At 35.0% G+C, this 22,786-nt stretch overlaps 1 protein-coding gene across 24 annotated transcripts in view; it reads left to right on the top strand.

Moving 5' to 3' along the window:
- Positions 1 to 22,786, top strand: part of EPB41 (erythrocyte membrane protein band 4.1) — a 167,088-nt gene that overhangs the window by 107,968 nt on the left and 36,334 nt on the right. For 9 of the 24 annotated variants that reach the window (XM_064493856.1, XM_064493847.1, XM_064493849.1 and 6 more), the window contains 7 exons: positions 1,760 to 1,912; positions 4,002 to 4,099; positions 6,548 to 6,720; positions 15,127 to 15,359; positions 18,635 to 18,691; positions 18,857 to 18,898; positions 19,887 to 19,949. In XM_064493856.1, coding sequence (XP_064349926.1) covers positions 1,760 to 1,912; positions 4,002 to 4,099; positions 6,548 to 6,720; positions 15,127 to 15,359; positions 18,635 to 18,691; positions 18,857 to 18,898; positions 19,887 to 19,949 — 819 coding nt within the window. The remainder of the gene's footprint in view (positions 1 to 1,759; positions 1,913 to 4,001; positions 4,100 to 6,547; positions 6,721 to 15,126; positions 15,360 to 18,634; positions 18,692 to 18,856; positions 18,899 to 19,886; positions 19,950 to 22,786) is intronic. The other 15 variants (XM_031464527.2, XM_064493852.1, XM_064493857.1 and 12 more) reach the window with 5 other exon arrangements.

Raw genomic sequence — 22,786 nt, 5'->3', positions numbered from 1 at the left:
AAAATCTGAGTTCTCTCATACTGAGTTTATAAGGAATAGAGTCAACTCCTATACTTACAATTTTTGAAGGGATAATCACTTTATCATAGAATAACAAGAATCGTAATTCTGCACATAGATTTGGTAGTATGCATGGCCCTGAGCCCTGGCCTCCAGAAGTCCTGTGGTCTGGGGACTTAACATACATGTATAGGACATGCAGATACTGTAGTAATTATTTGCTAATTATGATAATGATAGGTTTGAGTGTTTCAGAACTGTGAGAGCTCCAGTTCTCCAAAATGAGAATATGAATGCTTACCCTACGATTTTCATACACAGTCAGACAGGGTAAAAGTAAATTACGGTCTCTTTTTGGATTAGTAAAAGCCTTTTTAGAGGCTGCAGAGGCTCAGTTTTATGGGAGGAGTGTTGTGAAGGTAGATGAATGAGGTGTAAACCCAGTGACATTTCACAGTGGCTTTGCGGGGTGGTGGTGGTTGCTGTGTTATTCCTTGTAGCAGTTGATTCCTTCAGTGGGTAAGATGTGTGCATGTCCATGTTTTTTGGACAAAAGAAAAGCAGGTGTTTCTTCAGTCACTAATAATGAATGAAATAATTGATGGTAATTGTTGAAGGTTTAAGCCTAGTGTATATTGTTACTAAAATACCTTGAAATTCTTTATCAACCTACATAAATCAAGATTTTTATAAATCCAAAGCAAAGAATTTAATAATATTTGCCATAATAAATTAAGATAATAATGTAGGCAGGTAGCAAACTCAGTGTAAACACCTAATGAGCATGTTGTCAATAACAGTATTTGGGGTGATACAAAAATGATTTAGATATAATATCTACCATCAAGGAATGGTTTATAATTTTTTCTTGATTGTAAAGGTGATATATATTAATATATTTACATATATGTGTGTATGTATTATCCACATATCTGTATGTGTCTAGAAAACAGGATACCTGGAAATTACCAAATTATTACTGGTTACTGTTAAAAAGTGTGGGAGGAGAGGAGTGGAGTTTTACTTTTTAATTCACACAGTTCTGTATTCAAATTTTTTACATACAGGTGTTAGTTTTTTGATGTTTAAATGTTTTCTAACGTTAATACACGTTTATTATAATTGGAAAATATAGAAAAAATAAAAAAATTGCTCATGATCATACCACCTAAAGAATGCCATTACTAACATTTTGGTATATTCATCTTTCTTCTGTGTATATTGTTTATATTATTGGGATCAAATTGTATGTGCAGTTTTATCCTGCTTTATTTCATTTAACATTAAACATAGTTATTTCCCCGTTTATCTCCTAAATTGTATGTAACTGTTTTAATGGCCACACTGTATTTCACTATATGGATGGACAATAATTTAACCGTAATGCTTGGATACTTAGGTTATATCCAGTTTTTCACTCTTAAAATAACCTGAATATTTTCATATATAACACTTTTTCTGTAATTTGAATTATTTCCTTGGAACAGATTATGGAAATAGAATTACTGAGTATGATTTGGACATTTTAAAGATATTTGCGATAGGTAATAACACTGATTTTTTAAAAAAATCTGGTATAGTAACAATATTTTTACATAGACCAAATAGTTCCATCAGTTCTAGTTGTTAGGTTAAGCTTTATTTTTCTTGTATACTTTGCAGCTGTTTTTTGTTGTTGATATCTTCAGATTGTCTAATAATAGTCAACAGTGTTGAGCAGTTTGCTCAAGACTGAAATACTAACACTTTTCTTTTTCAGGACTTGGAGGGAGTGGATATCATCCTAGGTGTCTGCTCTAGTGGCCTTCTGGTTTACAAAGATAAGCTGAGAATCAACCGCTTTCCTTGGCCCAAAGTGTTGAAGATTTCTTACAAACGTAGCAGCTTTTTCATCAAGATTCGGCCTGGAGAGGTACAGAATTTGTGCTTCTTTCCTTCTGAATCAAACACAGACCATGTCTAAGACATCTCTTCATTCCTGTTTTCCTTGTTATATCATCTAAGAGGGCTCTCTATAGCTAACAATTTGGGTGCTGATGTTCTGGTTTCTAAATTAATCATTCCCACGATGCTTCTTCTCTTCCTTACTACTGGTTTTCTGGACATTTCTCTTCATGTAAGTAAATTTACCATGGCCCAAAGTGAAACTTGTATTAATAAACTTGTTCCTTGTTTACTCCAGGTAAAAGCTGGATGGAAAATATTTTTAAATAAAGTAGCATGAGATTTTTTAGTTGTGGGGTTATTTTGCACCACCAATCACTTACCTCATATAATTAAATTTATTTACATTTTGTAGGTTCTAGTAGTTACTGGGAATGTGTTTTTGGGTCAAGTTCTAGATTTTTAATAGAGATGGATGTTCAACTTTGTACAGATAACTGAGTTATCAGTTAGTGGGCAATTTTTAGGATATACTAATACTGGCCAAATTTAACTTTTATATTAAAGAACCATCATGGTATTGCAGAAAATTAAGCAGGAATAAAAATTTTTAAAAAGTTCTAGGAGTTCTGCCACATACTAAGTAGAAGATTCTTGACAAATCTAAGACTCAGCTTCCTTATCATTCAAGAGGGATAATACCTCCTCTGTCAATGTTGATTTGAAGATCAAATGAGATGAGAACTGTAAAAGCTCTAAACAGGAAAGCATCATACTAATGTAAAGTGACTTTTCTGTGTCTATATCACCATCTGCTGGTGAAAGATGACTATTCGAGCATGGAAATACTGAATGTGCAGCCTTAAAATCTTGAATTTTATCATTGAAGTGCTTATTTAATACTGTGATTATTTACCTCTGCCTAGCACAAAGGGATCAGTGTCTTCCCTCAAAGAGTTTCAAATCCAAGAGTCATTCAGTCAACAAATATTTATTAAAGCCTTTCTTTGTGCCAGGTACTATTCTGGGGACTAGGAACGGTGAATAGAATAGTCCATCCCTCAATAATCTTACATTTTAATGTGGGAAGACAGTAAAAAAAACAAATATATATATATAATATACATATATTTCCATTATTAATAAAAATAATGGAAATTCCTTGGTTTCCTTAAATGTCAACCATATTATATATATATATTATATATATATATATAAAATATATATATATACTGAAAAACCAGAATTCTTAAGAAGCCAAACGAGGAGCAACAAGTGGATTTTGAGAAGTACATTATTATGACTACAGTAGATGATTTAGAAGTAGCATGGTGTAGTGGAAACCATCAAATTCTGGTTCTGCCACTTAAGAGCTGTGAGACTAAGCAAGTAATTTATCTGGTCTCAGTTTCTTCATGTGTAAACGTTTGGATGATACTATTTAAGCATGGTGTATTGGCAATAATAGGCACCAGAAGTAAATGTCAGCTTCCTTTCATTTTATAAAGTATGCTTAAGGCAGAAACAAAGAGGCAAGAGACAGGCAGGACTAGTGTTCCTAGTAGTCCTGGCAGGATATGGTTTGCTTCAGCCAAAGAGGGATCTAGATAAATTAATGATCAATCAAAGGGAAAAAAGACATTTAATAATTCAAGAATCTGGTTTGAGCCAAAATCTTTAGCTTCTGATACAAAAAAATGATTGTATAATAATATTGGTTGATTGGAGGAAACATCCCTGTCCCATTCCCTGATTGTTGAGTAGCCTAATATCCTAACCGCAGACGGTGGCTAAGGAAGAGCAGTGTCTGGACAACCAAAAGGTGACTTAATTATGTCTCAGAAAAATGTCCAGCATATATATGTATGTGTTTCTGAACAGAATAAGATACATAAATAATAAAAGATGCATTCCCTGGCTTCCCTGCTGTAGAAAAAGCCACCCTCAGTGAGTAAATTTTTTTTGGTAAGTAGGGGAAAACTTCAAATGTTATTTTATGTCCTTAGTAGACTATAACATTCTTTTTATTCACAATGACCTCTTCTGCAGTTCATTTCTCTGGTCCTGTATCACTGTAGTTGAATAATACTTTATGTTCCATGTTTGTGTATTTGTAGCAAGAACAGTATGAAAGTACCATTGGATTCAAACTTCCCAGTTACCGAGCAGCTAAGAAATTATGGAAAGTCTGTGTAGAGCATCACACATTTTTCAGGTATTATTCTCATTTGATTTTTTTAAAAAAATAAATTATTTATGCATGTTTCTATTTTAAGCCTGCTATGGAAATTCTCTTCTTTGTATGGCTGGCAGTCTTTTATTTAGCTCAGGTGAGATCATCTTAAAAAAACAAAATGAATCTAGTTATCCTCTTTGGGCTGAAAAACATTGCCTCAGCATCCCCAGAGCACCTTTCTGTGTACGGTAGAAGGAGGGGAGAAGTAAGGAATAGGAACCTGCGTTGACTAGGGGCTCTGTGATTGCCCTAACTGGAGCTCAAACCTGCCCTGTCAGGAGGAGGAACCCTGAGTTACCTCCACGTGGAATTTTTCTACGGAGTGCTTAACTGCCTTCTGTGGGGCTTTATACTGGACGGTTAAAGATGAAGTTGATCCTTATCTTGGTTCTAATCAACCCCAGAAAGAGAGAACAGAAAACCATCTTTGAAGCACAATTGTGTCAGATAAACAGAAGACAGAAGAAAGTTTTATCTCTTTTGCTTTTCAAGAGGCCACATCATTAACCCCTTGTGTTCATTTACCAAGCATTTTCTGTGTGCTTACCCTTCGTGTAGGCACTATACTAGGCACTGGGAATATACCATAGATAGTTCTAGTCCCTGTCCTGATGGAACGTGAAATCTAGCAGACAAATAATTACTTGTATTGAAAGGAAAGCCAGCCAGTTGTTGTCAGTTCGCCTTTTTAAAAAAACTTCTTTATTACAGAAAATGGCATGTATAGCACAGTGAAGAGAAGAGTATAATGAACTTGGCTTGTACTTATCACCCAGTTTCAGTAATTATCACCCAAAGCCAGTCTTGTTTCATCTGTATCCCCACCCACTCTTTCCTACTACTTCCCAGATTATTTTGAAGTGAATCCCAGACTTTATGCCATGTCACTCATAAATAAATTTGACTCTTTATGAATGGTTCCCAAGGGAGAGAACCATGGTATCATTTTCTTCTATTTGTATTTTCATATCATACTTAGCACTAAAGAACAGTGGACAGGAAGAAAAGTCGGGGAAAATAATGTTTTAATTCTCATTTCAAAATAAAACATGCGGATATACTTTTCACTCGATTAAAGAATCTTAATGATCAACATTAAGATATTTCTTTATGCTTTTGTCATCTTCTGTAAAATAAAACCAAGAAAATAGAGTTTTTATATACAGACTACTCTATGTAAAATAGATAAACAACAATGACCTACTGTACAGCACAGGGAAGTATTCAATATCTTGTAATAACCTGTAATGGGAAGGATCTGAAAAGGTGTGTGTGTGTGTGTGTCTATGTGTATTACTGAATCACTTTGCTGTACACCTAAATGCTGTACACCTAAACTAATACAACTTTGTAAATCAAGTATACTTCAATAAGAAAAAGGAAAAAAATTTCATATTAGAATTAAAAAAAAGAAAGTCATATAAGGAAATAAAAGAAACTTATGTTTTGAGAAAATAGAGTTTTTAAAAAGGGTAAGAAAGAGTAAAAAGAGTTATTTTGAATGTTTAGTATCTATAGTATAGATTTCAGCTGCAGCCAATGTATTTACTTGGATAGGATAGTATATTTAAATCCATTGCATCAAAATAAGAGGATATATTAACATTGTAATGTAATGCTTCATTACATAAAAGAAAATATTTACAAGTTAAACTATCCCAAAAGGGGAAAAATGCTCTCATTTTGATAGTGTTTGATGTAGCAATTTATATATTTATTCAGCAAACATTTATTGAGTGCCAAATTCATGCCAGGCACTATGCCCAAAGTGAAAACACAAAGATGAATAAATCACAGTCTTTATTCTTTACCCTTAGAGAGCTCACAGTCTCGTAGTGGAGACCAGCACATAAACAGATTGTTTCAATGCAGTATAGTAATGCTGTGACAAAAGAGAGCACAGGGGTACTGCATAGAAAGAAGATGGGGTTCCTAACTGAGTTGAAAATATACCAAATAACCTATTAAATAGGTTACCAGGCATTAATTGACTTAAGAGTGTGTTTGACAAAATTCTTATTCTAGTAGAGTGGAGCTCTGGGGTTGGACTTCATTACTGCCCAGCTTCTTAACAGCTATGTGACCTTAAGCAAGTAGCCTCTTTTTTATGGTTCTGTTTGTTTTATCTGTACAATGATGTAAAAGTACAGGGATGTAATGAAAATATTACAGTGTTATAAAAGCATTTTGAAAACCTTAAGGCCCTATCTATAGAGGTATAAGATCATATCATTATTAGAGGCTGCAGATAAATTATATATGTTGCTTTGAGAAATGACACAGAATTAAAATATTGATTACTTGATTGGAAATTTGTCTTAGTAACTATGAGGAAACTATGAGAATTGTGAAACTTTGTCTTTAATCTCACAGCCTCATATTAGAGTGAGATAATATATATGTGATTATTATGTTTTTTTCCCCCAGACTGACATCTACAGACACCATTCCTAAAAGCAAATTTCTTGCCCTGGGATCCAAATTTCGATACAGTGGCCGAACTCAGGCTCAGACCAGGCAAGCTAGTGCTCTGATTGACAGGCCTGCCCCACACTTTGAACGTACAGCAAGCAAACGGGCATCCCGAAGCCTTGATGGAGGTTTGTATTGAATATTAATGATTTCTTGTGATCCTAACTCTTTAGAGAGAGATAAAGGAAGTACAATTATCTATAAGAGAACCAAATTAAAAAACCTCAGTGGTAAAATAAGATGGATCTCACTCACTGTCTAATTCAGTGGAATCATCTTAAGAAAAGAAGAACAGAGCTTCAGAGAGAGTAGTAACTAGCTCAAGGCTCCACTGCTAGGTAGTGGTAGATTGAACACCACCAGAATTAGTATTCAGAATCTCTGCTACAGGATGGAACCCTAATGTTTTAAACTGAAGTAAAGCCCTCTTAAACATTTGTAAATAGTTCTTTTTCATGTAGAAAAGAGAGAATGGGTCTGCCTTACTAGAACGATCATAGAAAAAGTTTAGAACATTTGTCATGTGTCAATTATAGACAGGAAAATCAGTCCTATTATTGGAGTCTCCAAATTTTGTTTAAATAAAAGAGAGGAAATAAGTAAGTTTCATGATTGTATATACTGACAGAAGGTCTGTCTGTTTTTCTAAGTTTAGTCCCAAGGATTTGAGAGCGTTGCTGAAATGAAGTAAAAAGCCATATTTGGTTCTTTATACCACTAAAAAAAGATGGCTAATAAATAAAAGTTCAGAGGGCAGTACCCAAAGTAAAGCATCGCTGATTGCAGGTCTGTGCTAGCTACTGTAAAAGCAAGGTGCATGTTACAGTAACTAGATCAAGCATGTTACTGTAGCTAAAGGTTTGGGTTCTGAAATCAGACCTGGTTCAACCACTGCATTTATGACCTGTCTTCTTGGGTGAGTTACTTAATCTGTCTGTGCCTCAGTTTTCTCATTCATAACGTGGGTATAATGATAATATAATACTACCTCAAAGAATTTTCATGAGGAATAAATGAGATGATGTGCTTATTGGCACAATGGTTGGTACTTAAGTGACCCCAGAATATTAGCTATCATTAAGTTACTGTTCATATTCTGGCCACAGCGTTATTATTTTGTTTTATATCGTCCAGAACTATGCTGCCATATTCTGTTTGTTGCATTATGGGACCTTTTATCAGAAACACCTAGCTCACTTTAAAGGAATCAGGAATGGGTCAGTCACACTTGGAAAAAAGATTACCTAAGCAGTAGCAGCTTTGTGCTTCCATACTGTGTCATGCTTCTTTCTTTCTGGTGTTTCTCTACAAGGCAGATTGCAGGCTTTGTTTTATTTGCTCTTCATGACAAAACTAGGAATTAAGGTCAGAGATTAGATAACTTTTTCTTAAGATATGGTAGCTGGTAAGTGGATTGGAATATGGGTTGGTTTAATTCCCAAACCCATGTTCTATCAGATATTTACTCATTTACTACTTTGTTCAATAATTTATTTTAAATTTCTATGTGCCAGATATTGTTCTAGTCATTGGAGATACAGCTGTGAACTTACAAACATGGTCCTGCCCTCAAGGTACTTACATTCTGTGGGTAGAAACGGAAACAAAACGAAACAAGTTGAGACAGTGATAAGTGCTATAAAGAAAATAAAACAGAGTAATGGAATAGAGCGTCTGGGGCTGGGGATATTGGGCAACTGTTTCAGACTGAGTGGTCTGATCTAAATTTAGAGGGTTCCTCTGAGGAGCTTCTTTAGAACTGAAACCTGAATTATAAGAAGGAGCCAGCCATCCCAAAATCTGGGAGAACATTCTCGAAGAAGGAGTAGCAAGTACAAAGACTTAGAAGAAGGAACGAGCTTGGAATGTGTCTAGAGCAGCGCTGTACCATAGAACTTTCTGTGCTGATGAAAAAATCTTTTCTTTTGTGATGTCCAGTTTGGTAGCCAGCAGCCATATGTGGCCATTAAGTGAGGTCAGAGGAGTAGGCAGAGGCCAGGTTGTGAAGGGCCTTGTAGGCCACAGTGAAGAGTTTAGACTTTACTTTAATTGCATTGGAAAGCTATTCGAGGGAATGATATGATCTGATTTCCATTTTTAAAAGATTGCGCTGTTGAGTGAGTTCTCCACTGCAGAGGTAGTAAAACAGAATCACAGTGAAGTCTGTTGCAGGATCTGGGTAAGAGATGATGACAGCTTGGACTTGAGTATTGGCATTGAAGACAGTGAAAGGTGGTCAGAGATACAATTCAGAAGTAGGGCTGACAGAATTATTAGTAAATTAAGTGTTAGAGATGATAAGGAAAGGAAAATCAAGGTTTATTCCTAGGCGTGATCATTTAGTACAACAGGAAAGTCTGAGAAAGGAGCAGAGTTGGGGGTATAGGAAATCAAGACTTCTGTTTTGGACATGTTAAGTTTGAAGTATGATCACTCAGTCCTCATGTCTGCCGTATTCTTTTAACAACGTCAGGCATCTCCTTCCTTGTTTAGTAAATCACCCTACTTCCAGCTTACCGTAGTTTTGGGAAACTGTTGTTTTTATTATTTATCCCCATTTTTCAATGAGAAAATTGAGAGTGGAGAGTTTAAGCAACTTGTTCAAGATCTCACAGATAGTATGTTCCAAAGCTTGAACAAAAATCCATGTCTGTCTGATATCATATCCCACAGATTTTCCCACTAAATGAAATTTCATTGTTACAGAGATACTATGCCTTATGTATCTTTTCTTTCTAATAGCAAAAATAACCAATGATTCAAGGGTTAATGATCCTTGGTACTTTGAACAAATCAGAAAGCTTGACTTATAAAGATGCTTCTATTACTTGAAGAAATCACATTTTTACTGTCTCTTTTTCTAGCTGTAGAAATCTCACAGTTCAAGATTTCAAAAATCCTTGATATCTCTGTCCATTGACTAATATTGACCAGTTCTTATTAAGTTATACACTGTGTTCCTAGGGGGAAACTCTCCAAAAATTTGTCTTCAAAGACTGTAGTAATGTTTGAGGTTCCCAAACTGAAGCATGTCAGACAATTTTAAAGGAAGACAGAGCTTTGGTGGCTTTACCATTAGTATCACAGAGTTTTGGAGACTTGGAAAAAGATTTTTGAAATCATTTATTCCAGCCATTTTATTTTATAGAAGTGGAACCTGAAGCCCAAAAAAGTGATCTGTCCAAAGTTAACCTAGTTTGGTAGTGCGAACTTAGGACAGAATCCACATTTTCTGGTATCTAGATCAGTCCCTTTTTCCCTTGATATATTCCTTGATGCCTTCTTCCTATCTTTGCAGTTTGAGAACTTTTTAAAGATGCATGATCTTAACTGGTTTTGGTCTTGATAATTACCACAGCACTTGCTACATTGTAAGTGCTTAATAAATAAAAATGTTCAAAATAAAATGATTAATTTTCCTATTTAGTTGAATGTGAGCAGAATTTTTATGTTCCACACTTTCAGTGTGATATTTTTAAATACTTTAGAACTTCCTATTACAACTGTTGTCTCTCTCTTTAATTTTTTCTGCTTGGGAAAAGAGTACTTCCCCCCCTCCCCCAAATCTTCATTCAAATCCTGATGACTAATGACATTGGGTACCTTTTCATAGCTTATAGGCTGTCTGCATATTATTATTTCTGAAGTGCCTGTTCAGATCTTTTGCTCATATTTTTATTGGGTTGTCTTAATTTGTAGGAGTTCTTTTCATATTCTTGTCTCAGGGAGAAAGCATCAGTATTTCATCATTAAGTATGGTGTTTACCCCACATCATTAAGTGTGGGGTTTCATGTAGCTGCCTTTTATTAGATAAGGAAATTTTCTTAAGAAACTTCAAAGAGTTCTTATCATGAATGAATGGTGACTCTTATCAAATGCTTTTTACTTCATTGGTTGATATAATGATATGATTTTTCTCCTATTTTATGTTACATGGTATTATTACATTGATTGACTTTCCATTGTTAAACCTTCTTGGCACTCTTGGAGTAAACTCAGTTTGATCATAATGTGCTTTTTAGGTTTTTCAATGATTTTCATAAGAGAGAGAGGCCAGTAATTTTCCTTTCTTTAATGTTTTTGTCAGGTTTTAGTGTTAAGTTTATGCTGATCTGATAAAGTAAACTGAAAAGGATTTCCTCTTTTCTGTTCTTTGGAAGAGTTTGTATAAGATTGATATTATTTCTTACTTAATGTTTGGAAAAATTCACCTATTAAGCCTGCTGATCCTAAAGATCTCTTTGTGAGAGGGTTCTTTACCTACAGATTCAGTGTCTTTATTGGAAAGGACTATTAAGATCTTCTACTTCTTGCGGGCAGAGGGGACAGCTCAGTGGTAGACTGTGTGCCTAGCATGCACGAGGTCCTGGGTTCAATCACCAATACCTCCATTAAAATAATAAATAAGTAAATAAATTAAAACCTGATTACCTCCCCCCCAAAATAAAAAAAATAAAAAAAAAACAAATTACAAAAAAAAAAAGATGTTCTAGTTCTTGTTTCAGTTTTGGTAATTGCATTTTTCTAGGAAATGTCTGTTTCATCTACATATTCAAATTTCTTGCCATAAAGTTGTGTAGCTTTTTAATATCTGTAAGATCTATAGCAACGTCCCCTTTTGCGTTTCTGATGTTGGTAAGTTGTGTACCTACCTTTTTTTTTTTTGAACAGTCTTTCTACAGATCTATTAATTTTATTAATCTTTCCAAAGAAACAACTTTTGACTTTTTCTTCCTGTTATATATTTTTAATTTAATTTATGCCAGCTAGGATCTTTATTTCCCTTTTACTTTTATTGAACTGTTCTTTTTCTAATTTCTTAAAAGGGTACCCATTGATGTTTCTTATTTCTTACAACCTAACCTTAGAATTTAAGTGACTTGCCTAAGGTCACATAGTTAATCAGTGACAGAGCTGGAAAAGTAGCATCTAGAAATGTTCTCCCAGTGCCATGTTTACAGGTTAATAGTCAGTATTCATTGAGCACTTAGTATGTTCCAGACACTCTTCTAAATGTTTTACATATATTATCTTTTAAACATCTGAATATAAACTAAGTTGGACAAATTTTTTGTAGTTCTGTTCTCAAATGTCTTCTTTTTCTCTGTGCATTATTTTCTCAGTATAAGAACTGAAAGCGTGTCTAAGGAAAGTATTTTTCCCTCCTTTGCCATTCTTCTTAGTAGAGAGACTTTTCCCTGTTAGGCCTCTTTCTCTCTATCTCTCTCTCTTTTTTTTTTTTTTAAATTAATATAAGCCTTTAAGCTAGGAATGGTGTAATAGGGAAACTTTAATAAGAATTGCTTTATAAGGGGCCTCATTTTAATGAACATTCCCTTTCTCTTCTGTTATATCTGGTGCTCAGAGCATCTGCTTCACCAGCTGAAGGAACTAAAACTGGTTCAGATCCCAGTTTATACCACAGAGTGGTAAGTCACAAGGATAAACTAGTAATGATGACAAGGATTTTTCAGATAGTTTTTTTGCACGTTTTGCTTTTCAAACTATTTCCATATATTCCTATTTGGTGCCAACAACCTAGTGATCAAGAAGCACTTAGGAATTCTTGCTTTACTCATAAGGAAACTGGGGCACAAAAAAAAATTATATAACTTCCTATGGTCACACAACCAAGCTGTTCATTTGTCCACTTAGTAGTGGTTGCAGTGATTCTTGCCTGCATTCTTGCCTGTATCCTCTTTGGAGCTTTAAAACAAAACAAATGCCAAAGCTCCACTCTTAGATACCACATCTGTCTATGGTGGAACTTAGCATCAGCTGGGTTTTTTGTTTTCCAAGATCCACACATAATTTATGGGGGCACTCTGGTTATGGTTCCATTGATCCGTTGCATAATTAAGTAACAGAGCTAGAACCAGAATTTAAGACTCTTTTTACTCAATATGATGGTTTTGAGTTTTACTCTTCACTGCTCTAGTATATAACTAAATTTCTGTTGTTGTCAGATAATAGCAGTATAATGCTGGAGTTAATGGGTCCACAAGATGATCACAGCCAGTACTCCTCTTTGTCTAGACCTTCAGAGATGGGAAATAAATGAATTTTTAAAGTTAAGTGTTCTCTCTGTATGCACCAAAAATCTTTTAATAGCTAACAAATGAATTCATAAAACAGAAAAGCCAAAACGTCTTAAAAAGTAATCACTACCTCCAACAGTGAATATACTAAAAAGCATTGAATTATACAATCTAAATGGGTGAATTTTATGGTATGTGACTTATATCTCAATAGAGCTGTTTAAAAAGATAACAGCCACATTTACTACCATGATTTGTCTGTTGTAATTGATAGTTTTTGTAGCCTTCTTATGGAGAAAGGGAAAGGAATTTGCCTATCTCCAGAGTGCCTTGGTGATATTTTTCACTTGAATTGCGTATCAGTGTGCACATAATTAGTTTTTGCCCAACTTACTCTTGAAATATTAACCCATATCAAAAAATAAATAAATAAAAGAAGACTTATATATGACATTAAAAATGATTAATATTTAGGATTTATAAAGTATTTTTATATCCATTGAGTATGCCTTCCCCAACTGTCCTGTAGAGTTAATATCTTCCACATTTTACAAATGATGAAACTTTCTGCCTCTGTAACTTCCAGTTCCCACACTTATACCTACTTTTCCACATATAGTACAGATTGCCAGGGCTGGGAATGCTGAAGACTTAAATCATTTGGCTCTGCAATATTAGTATTGGATTAAAACCAAACGCAAGTGGCAAAATAACACATGGTGAAAACATGGACTGTTTCTATGATGCCAGGCAGCTGAATTAATTCTTTGAGAGGAGGTGTGAATACACATGTATAATGATACTTAACACAACTGTGAGCAAAATATTTTGTCACATTCCCCTGTGTTGTTAGATTTGGTCTGCCATCTGCCATTCTTGCATTGACTGGCTTAGAGCACCCATGAGTAGCAGGGACTTGCAAGAGGCTATAGCGTTTTCATTGAAAGATAAAGTAGATCTTTGTGTTTTTCCTATGTATCCTCTGAGGAGTGATTTCTTTCATTGGAGATCATTATGGGGTATCAAGCATTTCTTTCTTGGTGTTGAGTATATGAAGTAGTTGTGAATTTCAGTTTTTCGCATCTGTTCTGATTCATGGAATTCCTTTGTTTTACCTAATCCTTACTACTTATAAATCTAAACTTACCAGGATAAATTAAGTTCAGTATATTCAGTTTAAGAAGGCAGGAAAGTGTGTAATAAAATTTATAAAGAGTTCCTTGTAGAATAATTAAAATTTAAAAGAATAATGATCTCTTATCAGAAATACTAAACGTGTGGAAACATACTGCATTCCTAGACACTGCACATAAATGAGGTTTTACTACAAAGTGTATGGATGTTTTCTTTTAGTTCCTGAAAGAATGAAGATAAAAATTATAAAAAGAATATGAATGATTGTTTTTAAGTCAGTGATCTGAAACTTAGATGCCCAATAGTCCAAACCAGAACAACTGTTACCTCTGTGAAAAGATCAAGCTTTTGTCATAAGTTTGTACTGTATATTCTCTCTAAAACTGTCCATATACAGCCTTTTTCCTAAACCAGTGTTTCTTAACCTAGCAACCTTGTCCTGTACACACTGGAGCCAGTACCACCTCCTGCTTCTTTCCCAAGTTGTGACAACCAAAATGTCTCCAATCATTGCCAAATGTTCTCTGGGGAGCAAAATCACCTGTGGTTGAGAACTGCTGCCCTAAATATATTAGAGAATAAGAGCAATAGTGCAAATTAGTAGGACTCTGGGCAAAGGTAGGACAAAACTCAAAGGATTGTTTTGGCTTTTTTAAGGACAAAAGGGGAAAGGTTTTGGATTCATATTATTTAATCAGATAATTAAAAAGGAAAGTGTCTGGTTAAAAGATTTGCCCTTAAACAAGCATCAAAAAGGGTTCATGTCTTATCAGATGATCCAGTTATCAAATTATTTTGTAATCACTCCAAGTTATTTTGTAATCATTCCAAGGAAGCTTCACAGAAGAGATGAGACTTAATCCTTTTTTCCTGGAATATATTTTTAGGTTCCTGAAATCGCCTATAAATAAGTGGATCTTTATTTCAAAAAGCCTTTATGGAAGAAATCAGACTTAATTAACCCTTTTTTCTCCTCTACAGACTATCTTTCAGGTTCTTGAAACTAATAGATTATAAGATTAAACAATGTTGCAAACTTTTTAATAAAATGAGTTTTCAATTTTATTTTTTCTTACTTTGATGTCCATGCCCACACACCTCCCACCTCCTGCCCCACCCTTAATGGAACATGATTGTCAGGACATTTTAGCTTTTCTATTGAGGGTACTTTTAGCTTTCTTACTGCCATCACTTACCTGCCAGAGCACTAATTATTTATTTTTCACCTTCTGTATGATATCCTGCTGGACACCGTAACACTTGTGTGTGTTCCGGATTCACAATTATTTCACCAGGTGACTTTGAAGTAGTACAGTGACTCCTGCCTTCCCTTATTTTTCTCTTTTCCCTTTTTCACATAGCGGCCATCGATTCAGCAGACCGAAGCCCTCGGCCCACCTCTGCACCAGCCATTGCTCAGAGTGAGGTCACAGAAGGCAGCGTCCCAGGTGCACCTGTTAAAAAGGCAGTGGTTCCTAAAACACAGAAGGAAACAGTGAAGGTTGAAGTGAAAAAGGAAGAAGTGCCACCTGAGCCAGCTGAGCCAGCTGAGCCAGCTGAGCCACCTGAGCCAGAGCCCACAGAAGTGGAGAAGGTATGTCGAAAGTCCAAACATCTAGCTAATTTCCTTTCTGGTCCAGAAATGTTAACTCCTTGACCAGGAAGGTTCTCAAAGCATTGACTTTTTGTAGAATGCTAACAAAATTATTTCTTCCTCACTCTTTCTGGAAGAAGGTATCTCCCATGAACCTGTAAAATGTTTTTTATAGAATTATGTCATGAAGACTGTAAGCTATCCCAGAAGTTTTCAGGTGACTCGCAGCTTTCCCCAACTTATATCTTTAAAAATAAGTCCGTAAAACACACCAGTACTGTGATCATCTCCTTTAAACATAATTTTTACTCCTCCAGAGGAATCTCCACATTCCTTTTTAAGAGTAAGCTCAGCTGGTGTGATTAAAATATAATTTGATTTCCTAAAATGGATATATGTGCAGCACATCCAGAGAACATCCAGAAGTTGCATAAAGCACATCTAGTGGTTGTTCCAATCTTAAGAAACTTTACAAAAGGGGGAAATCCCTTATGTAGGAGAGGCTATGCTACTGAGTTGATTGTACCCATAGTCATTGAACCTTGTTGAAAAATCACCAATTTAATTAGCAAATTTCCCAGGAGTAACAGTAACTGGTCTGAAGCTTTTTAAAATACATTTAAGTGGGGGAGGGTGTAGCTCAGTGGTAGAATGGGTACTTAGTATGCATGAAGTCCTGGGCTCAATCCCCAGTACCTCCATTAAAATATAAATAAATAAACCTAATTACCCTTCCCCCTAAATATAATAAAGTTTTTTAAAAGGTTTTTAAAAAAAAATGTAAAAATACATTTATGCAGTGATGGAGTTGAGATGTCAGCTCAGATTTATTGAAGTAAATACAGACCTCACTATTGACAACAGAATTAATAGAAGCAGTCTTTATAAGAAAAATTACATTGTTACATGTCTGTTAAGAAATTTAAAACACGTAAGGCCTTTGAAAGTGCAGATGGATTAATCCTATTCTTTTGGAACCAGTTCAATATCTAGTTTATCTGTAGAGCAGTGGCTAATCTTGCTCTGTTTTGATGGTATTAAAAAAACTATTCAATAAGGCAGAGTTTTTACTGTCCTTTGAGACCAACTTGAGTATGAGGGGTGGAAATTGAGTGAATGGTAGGTGTTTGTATTTTTGTATTTAGTCAAGTTGGCCATCAGATTCAGTATCAACTGTGCTTTTTAAAATGTTAGACTTAACCATGGTTTTTAATGTTAGGATAGCTCACCTGGCACTTTTGACTATCTCTCCATTTGTGATACTGACTGGAAAGTATTGGACTACTGGAATTGGCAAGGGAATCATTTTAGTGGCTAAGATTCCTTTGGCTTTCTGCTAAATTATTTCTTCCTTTGCCTATATGGCAGACACAGGTATCTTCAAGAACAGGTTCCCCTTGCTCTTGGAACCTTGGCAGTGTGGAGAGATCACTTCCTGTTATATGCTCCCCAGTTAAGTGCCAATTGGGGGTCTTCTTGCCAGTTAATTCTGACTAAATATGTATTTTGAGATAGTTATATTGAGATCAGATCAAAAGCCACCTCTGATAACCTTCTATTACTGTAATAGTAGTGACAGAATTAAGGGTGACTCAGTTGATTTTATTTGTAGCAGTTAGAAAATAATAATGGAATTTACTTGAAGCCATATTTATTATATAAAGCAGCAGTAGTAATAAAGTAGCCTTGTAATTGTGGAAATCTCATTATCTAACATTAATTTGGTGCCAGATGGAGATAGCTTTTTGGCATCTTGAGTCATTTCACAAGACTTATTTTGCAGGTATGGAGATAGCACCTTTCCCCATGTACATCTTTATCTCAATTAACATTCTCTGTAGGAGCATACCTACTACTACTGTTGCTGCTTGGTCTCCATTCTTAGCCTAAAGTAGAGGATCTCAGTTTCTTGCTGTTGGATTACTAAGGAACCAAAACACAAAGTCATTATTCTTTAAACAAACAGTTTAAGCTCTACAAAATAATTTGAACAACCATTTGCTAAGCATTCACAAGTCTGTAAAGATACTATCTCCATTTTATCAATAAAAAACTTAGGTAAAATAACTTGCTAATGGCCACATAGCAAGTGTACTGGGATTCCAAGTAGAAATGACCCGAATTGTTAATTATCCCTGGTAGTTAAAAGGGCTATAGCCAGATGTGCTTATGATTTGACAGAGTCACAAGGTTTGATATCATCTTATGTTCTTTACAGTCAGTCCTATGACTGCACAGTGACATTTTATCCCAAGTTAATGCTGCCAAGTACGGTTAAAAAGAATACGTCAAAACACAGATTAATAAGGTTCTGTAAAGAATGTAATGATACAAAGTGATTGATTTGACACTTAATAAAAAGTTTTATTATTTTGATAAATCCAGTGCTTTAGGCATTGTTCACTCTGTTATTCTTTCTCTTAACAGTCTTTTTTTTTTTTTATGCATACTCCATTTTGGGTGTATAAAGTGACTATTACTAAAGGTGTTTCAGAGTCAGGCAAGAGGCCTTAGTTATTCTTTTCCTACCATTAAGGGTGAATCTTGCCCATCCACCAAACACAGGGGCTCCAACTCCCTGGAAAGGAGATTACAGTGTGTTGAATGTTGCAGCTGAGCCCCATGTATGCTTATTTATAAATCAGCATTGGAAGTAATTGCATGCATCAGTAATAATTTGGATTGAGTTTATTTTGATGCTTTGTTGTCTAATAAACTGAAGGGTGAAATTCCCTCCTTAAATATATTGATCAACTAACAGAATTGTTCGTATTTACCTGCTTGGTGTCTTATGTGGTTTATTTTATGTATGCTTTAACTATAGAGATTTTCTTTTTGTTTCTAACTCAGATATGTCATACATTGATATCTTCATTTGTAAATTTGTTTTTAAATGTTATTTGAAATACTCCTAGATCATTTTCTAAGAACAAAACAAAAACATGGCTTTTTAAGCCTAAATTATTATTTTAGTAATTTTTTATAAATAAGTATAAAAACGTTTTCTTCATTAATAGAATAATTACCTTAATCTTCTTTTTTGATCCTTTGACTGTCCATTTTACCTCTTCAAGACTTGAAAATGTGATGGTGAACTAACAGATTGCTGTTGAGAGCAGTGTCCTTCCTGGTAACACCCCCAGTAAGACTGCATCATGATGATTATCTTAACTGATATCACAACTAGCCTAAAGATGTGGCTTATTTGGAAATGACTCTATTCATAGAAACCTACTAACCTGAAATGTTTTTACCACTTTATTTCTTAAATATAGGTGGAAAAAACCCACATCGAGGTCACAGTACCCACCTCAAATGGTGACCAAACACAGGTTTGTGTCAATAGGCCACTTGTTCCTTTTCCCCTCCCTCTTCAATTTTTCCTTCTCCCCTACTCCCCACTTCTTAAAAAAAATTACAAAATGAAGGTTCAGAAAAACTTCAATGAGCCAATATTTTATCATTTTTCTTTCTTTTTTTTATTAATGGCAAAACAGAAGCTTGCAGAAAAAACTGAAGATCTGATAAGAATGAGGAAGGTTAGCCATTTTTCACTTTCACAAAAGTGCATTACCATCACCCATGCTGATTTAACAGTGCATTAAAAAGACAGTGATCCATTCTTCTCATTGATTTCTTTTACTCAGAAATTACTTACAAACAGCAGATGCATATACATATACGTATGTATATGCATATATGTAAAAACATATGTATGCCAAAGAAATTATAATCCTATACCACATATTGAAAAATTTTGTTAGAATAAACTTTACATTAGGGAAATATTTTTTAAACACAAATAATTAGTGAAGGCCAAATCTATCCTTTATATTTAAACTTTGTAAGAAATATTTAACAATGGCACCATATGCTTGGAATCAGACAGTATTTTATGTGTATTTATTATGGAAACCATCGTAGCAGCAACTCCAAATATTGCTAATAATTGTAGGTTTGGCCATTTTGTGCCTTATTCTTCCCAACCATAGAGTGGGATGAATTAGTTCTTACTGAATAGCATGTTGACTGATTGGGTATAAAGTGCCCTTAGATCTTTCTTATGAAAGATATTAGAGATGTACTTACTACAGTATTACTAAGTATGAAATAATACCCAAAAAGCTAAATAATGCTTTAAAGCATTTCTCTACTCTGTGGAACATGGAATTTCAAAGCTTCTTAAAGTCACGCATTTTAAGGTAACCCACAAACAGCTCAGTTTCAAAAATGAACATAAAACAGCTTGTTATGTAAGAAGCCAATGAAGCCAGGAGCACTGTCTATTTAAATAACATCATCACATTCTTCCATCATTCATGATCAGAGTCATCCATTTTCTAGTGGTGATCATGTCCTCTGTGTGTCCTTGTGGTTCTGTGACCATTTTATGTTGGCATATGCTGCGCTGTGGACATTTAATTTAAAAAAAATTTTTTTTTGGTTTGCCAATTTGCAGTTTTTTCCCGCAAGAACAACATTTTAATTTTTTATGCTTTTCTGTTTTTCCCTCTTTCATTTTCACAGAAAAAGAGAGAGAGACTAGATGGTGAAAACATTTATATCAGACATAGCAATTTAATGTTGGAGGTTTGTATGAACTTGAAGCTAATTTCAGTTGGTTGCCTGTAACCTTCTGCATTCTTTGCTGATCCCCCGTCTTTCTGTGCTGCATTTGGTTTTGCACGCCATTGCATGAGAGAATTTTAGGTTTCAAATGCTTTTGCATGTTGGTAATCATGAATATATGCAACCATCTCACCTTTTGGCTCTTTGGTTTCCATTTCTCATACTTATCTAAAAAATATATGATTGGGACTACCTCTGCATTCAATGGTTCCATTGTTTTACCCACTTTTAGAAAGTACTACATCACTGTTTAAAAGTTCCTTGAATTTTCCAAGAGTATAGACTTCTGTATGTTTCAAGCATCAAATTTGTACAGTTTTTTCATGTTCTGAACCTAGAGAGTGTGGGAAAGTAGGAGAAATGATCACAATTCAAAATGGACTTAAAATTTGGGGGATACTAGAAAATGACAGAAGAACGATTGGGGGAAAAGTAAGATACAGGAAGGAAAGAAGGGAGGCTAGCATTTAATGAGTAGTTACTATGTTATAATATAGTTTAATTATAAAACAGGCCTATGTGTGTGGGATTTTTATGTTAAAGGTGAGAAAATTGAGGCTTAATTAGGTAATTTCCCTGTGGTTATAGAGCTAGCTGGTAAATTGGTAAAGCTGAGGTTTGAGTCAGGGTCCATCTAACTCTATTAAACTACACTTTTCTTCCATTCAGAAATAGAAACTACTATTTGCTATAGGAATTACAAGGTCATTTTCCCGTTATACTCAGCATTGGTCAGATTTTCACCAGACCTATATTAGTATACTTTATCTAGTTCTGGGCTCCACACTGGATAAGGAACTATAAAACTTAGAAGATCAGAGGAACTCAATGAGGAGAAAATTAAGGAAACTGGAATTATTCTGTGAAAAAATAGGCCATGTTAGTTTATGCCTCAGAAAAACTTACCTGGAAGCTGATGACCTAATTATCTTACAACTCCACTCAAGGCAGAACCAAAAGAAATGGGTATAAATTCTGACATCAGGGACTTAAATATATAGGAAGATGATAAACATGGTTCTTGCCTTCAGGAAGTGTACAAGGTGGGGAAGTGGGAAGGAGAGAAATAATGAGGAAATAAATACTGATAAAATGATTACAAGTTATTAGGAAAGATGGACAGGGAAGCTGTCTCTGAAGAGGTAACATTTTAGCTGAGACCTGAAAGATGAACTTATATTAAATGTGTTAAATATTGTTAAAACTGGAAGCTTGAAGAAACTTTTTTAGATAGCTCTCTAATGGCCTCCAATAATTACTTAACCTCCTCTTATTCTTTATCAATACATGTATTTTGAATGCCTGCTACATGTAAGGTACTTTGATAAAAATAATGAAAATTATGGCCAGCTTTCATTAATCATGTACCGTGTGGTGGGTACAATACCAAGTGCTTTATATATGTTTACCTCATGTAACGTGAAGTTTTCTTAGGCTGGACCCTAGGATATTTCAAACTTAGTAACTAGATCTCTGCTTTCGCCCATAGCTGAAACTAGATCTGAATGGTTTCTCTTTTGAGATTAGGAAGAATGACAGATGTCATTTGATCTCCTTGTGCTCAGCAGTGTAACACCTCCCAGTTCCAAACGTGTCAGCTTCTTGACTAGTCCATCTTTAGTGCTTCCTCTTAACTGGAACCTGCAGTACCAATCATATATTTGTCCTTTGCTCCATGAGGTGTGTTATGGCTTCTGAGACTCACAAAGTCCCTGTGTGTGATGTTTTTCCCAGCATTTCATTGACAGCCATGAGAGGGGATTTCTAAATAAGTGTGTGTTTGAAAATTAAAACTACTAACTACCTTTTGAGAATATTTTATATTTAATGAAGTGTTTGTTTTGATTGCTGCTAAAATTATAAGATGATAGGCATCAGAAAGTGTCTAACCTGAAACCAGCCGAAGTAATTTGGCTAACCATCATTCTTTAGTATTGTTTTTTTCCCGCCTTAAAGAAGTTCTCTCGAGTTATCTGTCACTCTAGCAGATTTTTTTTTAAAGCATTCCATCCTCCCCCTACTCCTACCCCACCTCCACTAATGCTTTGTTCTGGCACAAATAAGGTCAAGTTCATTTTTAGATCTACCGCCTCCTCCTCCATCTCCCAAAGAGAACGTCATAGCAAGCATCTATGACAAATTCTATTTGGAACAGGTCCCTTTGATATCTTAATTTTACTCTGTGCCCCCACAGGTTTCCAACAGCCAGCTAAGAGGAATGGAGAAAGCTCGCTCAGAAACTACTGATTATATTGAAACATTTATTTTCTCAGGTTCCAAGCCAATCAAAAGCTAGGCAAGAAGAATAACAAATCACCAGTCTCTCATAGTAAGGGCTAACCCAGAGAGTTATGGTTTTATCATAGCATCTCTTGATATTTGTGTTTTGCTGCATTCACACCTTTAACCCTCCCAAATATCTTTAGTTCTTCTCGGCCCAAGCAGATTTGATTTCGTCAGGAGCTAGGTCACAGGGCCTTACATGCCTGGTGGGTCTCAGTTCTTCAGCCTGCTACTGAGTCTGTGACCGAGCTTGTTCATATTTTTCTTTAGCTAGTAAACATGCTTTCCTTGCTTCCAGCTAGAACAAAAGTGCAAACTGTTGTTTCCCCATGTTCTGAAGCCCATATTCATGAGTTATACTCACATTTCATCCCAGCAAGCAAGAGGTACTCTAATGGGGGAGCTACAGGATTGCTCTTTTGGGGTTAGTTTTCTCTTTGATCTCAAAGCAAATATACATGGTTTGCAAAAATAAAAAGAACAGACTGTAAATGAATTTTCTGAATGAATATCTC

The sequence above is a fragment of the Camelus dromedarius genome, chromosome 14 (genome assembly GCF_036321535.1).
Source record: "Camelus dromedarius isolate mCamDro1 chromosome 14, mCamDro1.pat, whole genome shotgun sequence".
Classification (NCBI taxonomy): domain Eukaryota; kingdom Metazoa; phylum Chordata; class Mammalia; order Artiodactyla; family Camelidae; genus Camelus; species Camelus dromedarius.
This window is presented reverse-complemented; position numbering and strand designations above follow the sequence as displayed.